Here is a 12,228-nt window from a genome sequence, read left to right as displayed (position 1 = left end):
CCAAATCAGACAAGTGGTTCAGTTGGGAACCCCAAGATTATTTTAGCCTTGTACAGTATTTGTTTTCAAGTAGACTGGTTAGAGATGCTTTGATTAGGATCCTTCCATTCCATCAGTAAGGTGCATGTAACACCAAGTAAAAGGTGTAGTGTGGGTCAAAGGGCATTACCAGATACAAGTTTTTTTTCTTTTGTAAACCATTCACTATAATTTAAAATCAGGAATGGTGTAAAGCTTATGGATAAATATTAATAATAATGTAGACAATGTCAAAAGCTAAGTAATGCAGGTTCAAATAACACGTTTCCCAAGGTTTCAAAGTGCCACAAAGGGAAGAGTGAATGCAGTACAGGGTGCTCACACATGCCATATCACTGGCACAAGCAGTACCATCTGCCTATTCAGTGGACATTAAAGAACCCATTGCACTATTTCATAAGAGAAGGGAGTTTCTCTCTCCCGGTGTCCTGGCCAACAATCCCCCAAATAAATAAAATTGGTCACTCACTCCATGCCTGTTTGTGGGACATGCTGTGTGGAACTCGCTGCTGAGTTTCACCTACAAAATGTAGTCATTACACTTTACATTGTATCCTGTGAAGCGCTTTGAGACATATGAATGAAATGGTAAAGCGCCATATAAAATGCAAGGATTATAATTACAAAGTTAGACAGGCAGAGGGCAAAGACAGTGAAGTTACCTAATACCATGTGAGAAGACAAATAGTTTTGTTTGGAATGAGGGTGGGTAGGCGGAACGGTAAAAGGTCCACACGGTTTGAAAGGGAGAGAAACCTGGAGGTAAAATTCGGATATTCAAATGTGATTGTTAGGTAATATTCAACGGCTATGGTGGACTACACGTGAGGATTACATGCATAGTGATAATTCAGCATTGTGATTGGCCCCAAAACTCCTGGCAGTCACATCCATGTTTCCACGAGCGAGGGCTTTCACCGCTTCTTCATAGTTAACAATGTTGCACAAATTGCCACAAGGCACCTTTTCTTTAATATAAAGGAGTTTCTTTTGAACATGTGCTTGTTCTATTTATAGGTGCACAGATTGGCCTTTGTACCAGTCAAACGTGTGCTTTAATAATTATTATATGCTCAGTGGTTGTAAAGGAGCAAAGGTAAACAGATGTAGAAGAAATGGAAGCACTCAGTTAAATGTGCAATTCACAATTTATTTACTGAAGAGAAGATTAGGACAAAACATCAAACCAAATACAATACAATCAAAACACCAGAGGCAGTAAAACCCACCATGCAATCTCCTCCTTTCCCCTTCCATTTTAGTTTGAAACAAAGACAAGTAGTCCTCCTTAACATAGCACCAACTCAGCACCATCTACGGAGTGAATATAAATTCACTCCCTTTTTACTTTGTGAAATTTTTTGTCAAATTAACACTAGGCAGGTCCGCTGCAGCTTTTTCCCCCCCCAATGAAAACTGAACCATCCTCTTTCTGTGTTTTTAAATTGGCATAAGCTCTCCTGAAATGCAGGCAATAGCATCCATAAGTCAAATAGGTCAAGTAGCTGTACGTACATGCAACATACTATAAAAGCACAAATTCAAGTAACAATTACGTACTACAAGAGTCCACATATACCTACCAACATGACCATTTCACAGAACTGGTACAGGCAGTAATCAAACAACTGAGGTACTGGAGACAACACAAGAAATAAAGGATGCTGGATAAGAGGTTCATAAGATATAGCAATTTGAAAGCAGAGGAAAAGCAATTTGACAAGCTAAAATTAAAAAAAATACATTCTACAAACCTACAGCTATTCGGGGTTTGAAATACACAATGAATGCACAAGATTCATCTGTGCTGTGTTTTTAAACCAAAATAGGCCCATAATGTGCTTGTACTGGATATAATGCTTTGTAAAAAGGTCAGTTGTACTTGATTTTCACAGTATTTTCCATCATGTACAGTATTAGTAATGTACTATGGACTGTCAAGAGTACTCTAGTCCATTTATTTAAAAGAAAACTTGGTAATGTATCCTTGGCACACAATTCAGTTGCATCTAACCACATGATGATGCATTCATGACCACAAAACAAAATGGTAACTTAGCAACTAAAATCATGTCTAGTGTTTTAATGCTTGTAATTTTACCACCTTGGGCTCAATGAGGCAGGGCAACTCCATTGTAACTGGGCCTTCCCAGACATGATGCGCTCACTCAATACGGTGCCTCATAGAAGCAGAGTCTCACTGCAAAATAATAGATCCGACAAATTTACTGCTTGATGAATTCACTGAACTTCTGATCCACAAGGGTGGACCAGCAATTCATTAAAATCTTATAGTATATTGTTCATAGGACACTGAACCCATGACCACAATTACTCACACACAACCCTACTTGAGGTTCTCAGCAGTGTGGATGCTTTAAACTTATGAAAAGCTTCAACCAGTTGTTACTGGACCAGCTTGGCAAACAGTTCATGATTTAAAGCAGCATTGCCACTGATCTTAAAGGGAGAGTTTATTTATTCTCCAGCAGATAGAAAGGAGACAAAATATTCTAAAGTTGTTTTCAAAGAATACTCTGACGCTCATAAATAAGAAGGCTGTAAGCAGACATGACTGTCCATTACAGTAATATAATGCTATCAAACTGAACGCATTAGGTATTCATTCAATACACCCACATTTGAATTGCCTCAAGCGGGCTAGTGAAGTGTCACGAACTAGACACTTCCAATTTCTTGACAAGCCTATATTCTTCAGGGGGTCGTGCAGTGGCAGATAAGGACCTGATTTTCTGGAGACATTTGATTAGTAGCACACTGTGGAGCCCAAGATGGTTATTATCTCAGCAAACTTAAGAGATTTTGGGGAGGTACAGGGAAGAGAAAGAATGAAGAAGGGGCAAGAAAAGCAGTGTAAAAGGGAAGACTTTCTTTATCTCACCCCTTCCTACAGAAACTAGATTTCAAAACCAGAAAAGTAATCTGAATTTTAAAATAAAATATTTACTACCAAAAGCATGAGATTACTTTGACAAGGCAGGGCCAGTTTTATTTGCACTAGTACAGCGGTTACTATAAACTGTGGTATTTCAAACCCTGAATATCCTCCAAAAGAGACTTCACCAAACCAGTGGAGTTACGTATAAGTGACATTTCAATAGCTTCCTGCCAACCTGCAACAAAGTATTGTACACTCAACGAATAACAGTTATTCCTACTTGGGGAACTAAGCATTAAAATTGTCTTTTGTTTCTCTGACAAGAATATTAAGCAGTTTACTCAGGAAAAAAANGAGGATGAATTACATAAGATAAGATAATGAAAATAGCTACATATAAACACGAGCAGAACTTTTCCTTATAGCACCCGCATTTTATATCAGTCGGTCATGTGCACCTAGAATTTTTTTTAAATGAATCACATTGAAGTAAAACATCAGGAAACAATTATAAAGAGACTCTTACAGGATTGTACATTCCCTGAATAATGAGAGAAGGAAAATAATCTAACAGTGCGATGCCAATGTGTTACATCGTGTAGAGGCTAATTACGTTTCTATTTAATTGTGATTTGCAACCATTATAAAATGGAGTGATGAACTGCAGTGACTAACACATGCAGTATTCAGCGCTCTCCTTGGCTCCATGAGATGAGAAGCTGCAACATTTTATACTGCCTTTTCCTCCAAATCAATCTAACTTGATAGCAGAACCCGCTAATTTTTTTGTGCTACATGTTAACCCTTAGAAGTCCCACTTTGCTAGTCATTTTAAAATCATGAAACATCTGTCCGACTTTTGCTACCAAGCTAGGTCGATTCAAGGTACCATTAGTCAGATCAGGAAGGACTCCTTCATGCGGTGGGTACCGGGTGTTGTACCTTCTAGATGACGCCCATCCTGCGGGTGAGCTCAATTGAAAAATGGGTCCAACTCAACATCCATATTCACGTCAGGCACCAGCTGATCCGCAGCCTCTTTTTCGCTAGCACCATATCCGGAACTAGAAGCTGTGAAATCAGAGGCAAACCAAGGATGGTCCAAGATTTCCCGGGATGTCAGCCTCTCCGAAGGCTCACGTCGCAAGATGCTACGGATAAGGCATTTTGCCCGTGGGGAAAGAGTTTCTGGAATGCTAAATTGGCCACGTCGAATCTTGCTAAAGAGTGAACTGGGTTCTACGTCATGGAAGGGATACCGTCCCACGAGCATTGTGTAGAGCATCACACCTAGACTCCAAACGTCAGCTGCCTTACCAGAGTAGCTGCCATTGGTGTTAAGGATTTCAGGGCTCACATATGCTGGACAACCATGCTTGTCCGAAAGAGAGTCATCTTCACCGGTCAAGATATAAGCATCCTCCAAGCTTTCCAACTTCACGTGTGTCCTGTAACAGAGGGAGGGAGAGAAAAGGAAATCACATAAGAAATTGAGAATAAAGAACATTTGTCAGCATACCGAGATGTTAACTTAACATGTGCAAAATAACCAATTAATCTTTAGTCAACATGTCTGTGCTTTTAAAACAACTATATTTGTCACCGACAGTATATCCACTATTGTCTCCCAGTGTCAATATTACATCTCTATTAATTTGTTATCCAATGTTGATCTTAAATTACATTTAGAAAAAAANCAGCTCATTATGAAGTCACACAACTTGTGATATTTATATGGTTAGTTGAAGATTACCATCCCAAAAGCAGATCAAACTAGCTACCATACTAAAAAGTCTCCACAAGCATGCATTTTAAAAAGTTATTAGAAAAAATAATCTGGCCATCTGGGAACAATGTGCCTTTAATTCTCGACATCAATTTCCAAACAGACAACATTTGAGAACCCCACCAAATTAATGGGTACTTTCCCAGACTGGAAAGTAGTCTTTCACTTTCTTAAAAATATTTTAAAAATTGCAACATTTTCAACGTATTGATCAAAGTCTGAAAAGACTAAAGCTGCCTCATATTGATGACAATGGAAATCAAGCACTCATTTGAGACCTGGCATTATAAATAGAGTACACCCTAGGAACTGTGGAATACTATTTTTATTCCCACAGCGAAACCAAATACATTGACTGAGTCATATACAACATACTTTTTCCTCACTCACATTAGACACTCCACAGCCATCACTATTTCCAGCAAAGCAACCGCATCTTGACTCAGAAAGACTCCCATTAGTCAATTATTGTTTATTTTATAAAAATGGCGACCCATTTCCGAGTGATCTGCTTGACTTTATGTACCAAATCTTTGCAAATTCTTTGCTGGGATGTAGCCAGCTTGTTGACACAGGTTTATTGCGTGTTGTACTATTTTTAAAAAGCACGATAATTAGTATACTTTTATTTTGTTCATAATCTCCGAGTCCCTAGGATGGTATTGGAATAAAGACGGGAGGAAATGTGGAACTGCTGCATATACAGTCCAGGATCGGTGAGTCATTCAGTACTGAAAGGAGAGGGTTGGAGGTAACCATAAGCATTCAATCATGTTCTTGCTAAAGGCAATACCTATTTTTCTAACAACCTAATTGTTTGATGAATCTAGCCATGCAAACAAAACAAGCTGTTTGGGAACAAATTTCAAAAGTAATCTACTTTGAACAAGGGAGACTCCCACATCAATAACCAGTTCCTTTCAACTGCAAGGAGTACTATAGGTACACACGCTATTCTTTCATCAACCGGCTCAGCACCAGCATTTGCAGCTCTAAAAATAACCACACAATTTGGGATGTGTAAACTCAACAGGGTTTTCATTATTGTTACAATTAGTAAAAACTTAGTACTCATTCAACACATGTACACCAATGGTATCTTCAATAATTCTGGCTCAGATTTAAAATGTTTTTCTATGTTTCCCCTCTCGCACCCCCCTCCCCCATTAAGTTGCATATTTTGCAGATCTAGGAAGTCATATCACTTATGTGCATTGAACAATGCCACACTAGAGACAGAACCAGTCGAGAAGAGCACTATACATACAGCAGCACACAGGTGCCAGTAGTAGTACAGCATCCATGTCAAGCACTCTCATCTACATGTAAAACTAATGTGCAAGAATTTTACCACCTGTTGGTCAGACTGCTGGATGGACAACTTGACCTGTAACCTTATGGTTTACAGTGGAAGTGTTGAAAATAGGAAGTGGGATCTATCAAAAGCAAAAATACCTATACCCAAACATTCATGCACTCCTTGTGAATGAAGCAAATTAGGGTGAAGTAGGATTCATATAATTTAAGTGCCTTGGATGTCTTCATATGATAACCCACTAGAACATTGGTGGCCAATTTGTTTGGTCAGCCAACAAAATAAATGTTCTTGATTGAATATTTCTTGATTTATGCCATAAAATGAAGGAATACTCAATCAAGAAAAACCTGGAAACACTACCGATCAGACATGGACTTACGTAGACTAGTGTGAATGTTTGGGGGAAGGCTGCTTCTTAACGGCCCCATAGGCCATGGGTTGGCCACCACTGTACTTAATTGAACACATTTTGTTCACTTCAACAAGGTAGTGAAATGGTAAACTTCAAATATAAACAAAATTTCTGCGACATCATTACTCTCCTTTCAAACATTTTAGACAAACGGCTTCCCAGGATTTATACTTCTGAAGGTGCATTCAGTTCCTTCCTCCAATAAGTACTAGTTCATTTTCTATTCTTTCTTGAACTCTGTTCCCTGGCTGAGACAAGTACATGAAGGTTTATGCCTGAGGCAAGAAATATTTTACCCACTTTCCATTTCCAAAGCAAAACGATTCCAAGGTAATTAATTATACAGAGAGGTTGCCAGGTTTTGTGTCTTAACCACAGACCACTAATTACCTCAAAGCAATTCCCAGCATTCCACGCTACACTGTTTCATTCATACGAATGAACATTTTCATTTCACACAGTCCAATATCCAGAATTTGCCAATACACTCCAATCTCAAGGCAACATTTAATCATATTCAATAAAAGCTCAGCACATTTAACAAGTGCTCTTTGCACATAAGGGAGGAGAGAATTGGTAGAAGATCAAGTGAGTATATAAACACCAGGTAGACCCGGATTAGGAACTGGATGGCTTCAGTGTTGCATGTGCCAATTCTACACATGTAATCCTAGTCATGTAACCCAGTCCCAACTATCTGTAGACATGTAGTTCAGACATATCTGTAGCTTACTTGTACAATCCAAAACAATAGGTTTTCTTGTCCAGATTTCCAAAAATACTGAGCAAAAATACACCAAGTCTGCACAAAAGTCCTTTAAATTTGATGAACAAACTAGTGAGGGGGAAAGTGAAATCTAGTAACAAATAGTTTATTCTCAACCTCTTATCGCTCTGATTGAAGCTTCCCATGCTCATTTGTGCAGTTTTCCCTCATTTAATTAACACAAAAGTGATGTAAGGTGCCCCAATTTTAGAAAGGAATTACATCGTTAATTCAATCAACCCACGTGTCTCTAAAAGTTTAAAAATTAGGCCAAGCTGTATCCTCTCAATGACTTCTAGAGCAAGAAAAACTTGCAACAGTTCAACCAAATCTCTTCAGATATTCATTACTTAATAAGGAGTCTTAACATCACCACTGGCGATTGGGGTATTACTGCGGCATATCTAGATATACAAATACTGACCTTTTAGTTGAGTGGCTTAACTCAATGCAGTAATTTGAATACAACGTATCATGCTTATACTAAGTAACCAGGCAATAAGCAAGTCCCTCATCATTCACACAAAATGTCCCCACAATTCGATTAAAATAGATGGATCACAGAAATATCAAACCAAATGTTTTGAACAAGTGAGCTTCTGGCCCTCATATGACTCAATTGGTAAATGCACTTGTAGAGCTGGTCAACCAACCTCAGCTGGAGGTCTACTTCAGTATCTGCTTTCAGTCATCTTCCCTCCCCCAGCTTGGGTGCCCAGGCAGCTGAGTAAAGAGCTTTGAGGTGTCCTTGAGACGTCATTTGCTATATAAATACATTGTCTTATCCCTGAAGTGCACTGACAGTTGCCGGAAGCAGATGTATATGGAGAATGGGAAAGAAGAGAAAGTTGACTGGAATGACTCCTATGGTTGAACAGACATTCAAGTTGAATATTTAGAACAGCAATCTGCATGAAGGCGAGCGTCATCAGCAGCCATACCCCAATCTCTCACCACTTTCAAGAGGCTAACTCCCAACAGGATAGAGATGCACAACTACTATAAAGTTACACTTTCTTACTGATATTTTAATACAAACCTAACTTGTTGATAACAATAGATTTACTGGTAATGCTAAAAACTACTGCAGCCATCATCTGCTTGTGCTAATTTACAGGAGATAACAAAAATGACTCACCTATTTACCTAAAGACTGTGTGAAGCTAATTCTCAAATTTCTGGGCTACCCCAATGATTTTGTTTAACCTGTGATTAGCTCAGCTAATAGATATTCCAATGGCTAACACCAATGACACAAAAAGAATGAAAATTGCAAAGCACAAAATGAAAACACTGCACATGCAAATTTTAGGTGGGAGTAAATTATTCGACCAGTAAATAGTCAAGATTTGCTTCTAGTTATTTGCATACCCCTTGGCCGGATGCTTTACACCTACGTAAACTGTGCATTTGATTTAAAAAAAACAATAAGGTAACTTATTTAAGGTCTTCCTTCCGCAAATAGCCTGGTTCCTCCCTTCTTTACAAATGCTGCCCAAAACCTGGGCTGGGGATTTGTTTTTAAAAAAAAGTGGGAACCTGTGGCAATGAAAAGCTGGGGGAAAAAAATGAGTGATCCTGGGCACATTACAAACCAAATAAACCTCCCTCAAGTGTTGCAAAACAGGACTACAGCTGTCGAGGTAGCTTTTAACCCCCCCCAAAAAGGGAAGCTATGATTGCCTGCGATTGCCTTCCCATTAGTGTGTGAATGAGACCGCAGAGCAGTGTGCAGGAAATGCACCCTGTGTCGCTATAGAGACTGGGGGGGGAACCTGCCACTAAAAACAGCTTCGTCCCTCCCTCCCTTTTTATCAGCAGTAGCATCGGGCGATCTGAACAACGTTTGCAACAGATGAAAGAGCAGCTTTGCAATCCGTCCGAGCTTGCACGTAGGCTCATTGCTGAGGGAACCACACACACACACACACAGAGAGAGAAAGAGAAAATGCATTCACTTAAAAATATCTCACTCGATGCAACGAAACTCATTTGCACCAAAATGCTGCAGATCCCTTTTTTTAAAAAAAAATTAAAATGAAAAAAAAACTATAGAAATTCAGTGCCATCGTTCTTTCCTTCCCATATTGTGTGTGTGTGTTTTTTTGGGGGGGTGTGGGGGGGGGGGGTTGTGGGAGGGAAATAACGTAAAAACAAACAAAAAAATTGATAACTCGTTTGAAAAATAAAATGCGCAAGAAACTGGCATCAGGCAAATGCCACTGGTGATTTGCAAAGGAAAACCTCAACAAACACCACACACAGAGAGAGAGAGAGAGGCTCTGCTCTGGGCACCGATTGAAAACAAAAGGCGTCTCTTCTGCAACAGCGATCGCAGCAAATGATCGGTGGGGTTCTTCGTGTTGAAGGCTTTGGCGCACCGTTAAAATGGGAGATTCGGTCCCCCCCCTCCCTCCCACCTGCAATATTCCGTTCTCTCAATGTGGTGTTGTTGTTGTTGTTGTTCCAGGGAGGGAGGGGGTCCCCTACAGCTTCAGATCGGTGATCCTCAGCCCTCTCCACGTGGCGAGAGAGACCGGGACACTGTGGATACAGTTGCCATCTGCATTCCTCACATTCCTATTAACATTCCCCTCCTTCATCACAGCGAACACTACACCTCCTCTCAACTCACTCACTCACTCAGTCACACTCACTCACTCACACACTCCACCGCCCCCCCAGACACGTTGTTACCATCCACACACACAACACAAACACACACACACACACACAGCTCCTGTTTAATAAGGTTTTGTCTCTGGTTTCCCTGACACTCTCTGCCTTTCTCCAGAGAACCATTTAAAAGGCCAGTCCTGGTGTTGCAATCTGCACAACCCACACCCACATTTCTGAAATAAATGGGGAGGGGTGGAGGGGGGGGAGTTGTCAAGAATATTCTGCAACCCGTTGCATTTCAGCAAAGAAAATATTACGGGTCTCCATTCTTATAAATTTTTTTTTGGGGGGGGGTTTGTGAATGGACCTGAGCAATGCTAACGTTTCCAACCATTCAAGTTGATCTGCTTTGCCGTCGCTCCCCAGTCAAGCAATCCATCCTCAAACTGGTTCAGCCACGACCATCTCGAAACCCCATCCCCCTCCCCACCCAGTCACAGGATAACGTTTCAATTCGTTTCAAGTGATCTCCCCCTTTTTTTTTTCTGGCAGCATTCGCTTCCCTGGCGTAACGATTGCGCATTTTATTTATTCCCAGCGTTTCGCAGCCATCTAAAGTTAGCTCGCTCGGGTTTGCATTCATTGCATTTGTGTGTGTGTGTGTGTGTTTTTTAAACCCCTCCCAGCGTTGCGTTGAACCTGCAGTAGTTTATAAAACAGGATGCAAAAGCGTGGGAGGAAGCTATCTGCACCAACAAGGCTATTAGCCCCGTCCGTGTCAATTACGTGTGTAATTGTGATGGCCATCGGTTCTGAATGCAAACTGCAGGTTGCAATGAAAGCTCTGCTGCTCTCTCTCAGAGAGAGAGTAAGAGAGAGAGAGAAGGGGGGAAACGGTGCTCGATTTCATTCAGCATTTGGATGTGCCTTTCATCACGGAAATAACTGAGTTCAATTCCAGGCAGGGCGAAACCTTGGGCAAGTTTCCTTACTCCACACGCCTAATAATAATCCCTCCAAAAAACCAAAACAATAATTAAATTGGTCATTTTCAATCTACGACTGTTTGTGGGACATTGCTGTGCGCAATTGGCTGCCGCGTTCGCCCACAAATATACAGTCAATTCACTTTACAGTGTGTTCTGTGAAGCGCTTTGGGACGTCCTCCTGACGTGAAAAGCGCTATATCAAATGCAAGGATTATTATTATTATTATATATAACTGGCCTCGCACTGAACAGCAACAGCATGTGACCCCAATGGCCCTGAACCCATCTCGTTTCAGGTCAAAGTTACAAGTCCCGGTGCACTGGAACTCGTTCCTAACCCGTGCGATGTCAGGGCATCTCACCTCCGACCACCGCGTTGGGTTAACCGGATCCTCTCACCCCCCGATGTGATCTCCACTCGCCTTTTGTCTCACAAGTTAAACCCCCACCGGCGCGACACCGACTTCTTTAAATCCCCACCAGTTGCAAACGCTCCCAGGAATGGGGAACACAAGTGTGGACTGTGTCACAGGGCGTCGGGGAGAACACCAGAGAAGTGCAATACCTGTAACCGAACAGGAGCCGAGCAATGGCTTTCTTGTGCAGCACTACTCTACACTGCGGGAGGAGGAGAGTGGGGGGGGGGAGGAGGAGAGTGGGGGAGGAGGAGGAGAGTGGGGAGGGGGTCACTCCCGGGTGGTCGGTGGCTTTATACGCTAAAGACCTCTCTCATCGGATTTGACGCGCGCAGAGGGGTGTGATGTGATGGGATGGGATGCCGTGGCTGATCTTACCGTTCCTCATCCTTAAAGACAAATTTTCTCAGTTTGAGGTCTCGCAGTACCACACCACTGTCGTGGCAGTGAGCGACGGCGGACGTTATCTGATAGAACAGTCGGGCCGCCTCGTCCTCTTTGAGCCTCTTGCAAGTGCGAACGAAGGAATGCATATCCCCATGGCTCCTTTCAAAGAAACGTACGCCCTCTGCTCCCCCAGGAGGATTTCGGTGATCTGGTTGATGTTGTCTTGTGCAGACAAACAGAAATAGGCTCCCAACGTTTCTTGATACCGACCGATTTCGAATACCTGCAAACACACACAAAAAAAAAAATATATATATATAATTTGGATTTGGCACCGGATCCAACACAGTCAATAAAGTTAACCGATACACAAATCATTCTGCGTTTCAAATACATATGCAGAAAAGCTGCAGCACACGGTAAGGGCCGTGAATGCAATGCGATCCCCTTAACTAACTGCCCGATTAAAAGTTTCACCGAGTGCGCATTTCGGAAAATATATATATCACCATCGGATTAAACAGCTCGAATATCTCAACGCGATTTATTGTCGGTTACGGACGGTTTATGCTCTGAAGTTATACCCCTGGACACCGG

General features: G+C 41.4%; 1 protein-coding gene across 1 annotated transcript in view; it reads right to left on the bottom strand.

Moving 5' to 3' along the window:
- Positions 1–1,168: 1,168 nt before the first annotated feature.
- LOC121848563 (tribbles homolog 2-like) overlaps positions 1,169–12,228 on the bottom strand; it is an 11,550-nt gene continuing 490 nt past the window's right edge. Inside the window, 3 exon segments of the mRNA XM_042333261.1 lie at positions 1,169–4,386; positions 11,623–11,803; positions 11,806–11,914. Coding sequence (XP_042189195.1) covers positions 3,912–4,386; positions 11,623–11,803; positions 11,806–11,914 — 765 coding nt within the window. The 3' untranslated portion in view covers positions 1,169–3,911.

The sequence above is a fragment of the Callorhinchus milii genome, unplaced genomic scaffold (assembly GCF_018977255.1).
Source record: "Callorhinchus milii isolate IMCB2004 unplaced genomic scaffold, IMCB_Cmil_1.0 Scaffold3, whole genome shotgun sequence".
NCBI classification, from domain to species: Eukaryota; Metazoa; Chordata; class Chondrichthyes; order Chimaeriformes; family Callorhinchidae; genus Callorhinchus; species Callorhinchus milii.
Note: the sequence above shows the minus strand (reverse complement) of the source record. Positions and strands in the feature narration are given on the sequence as shown.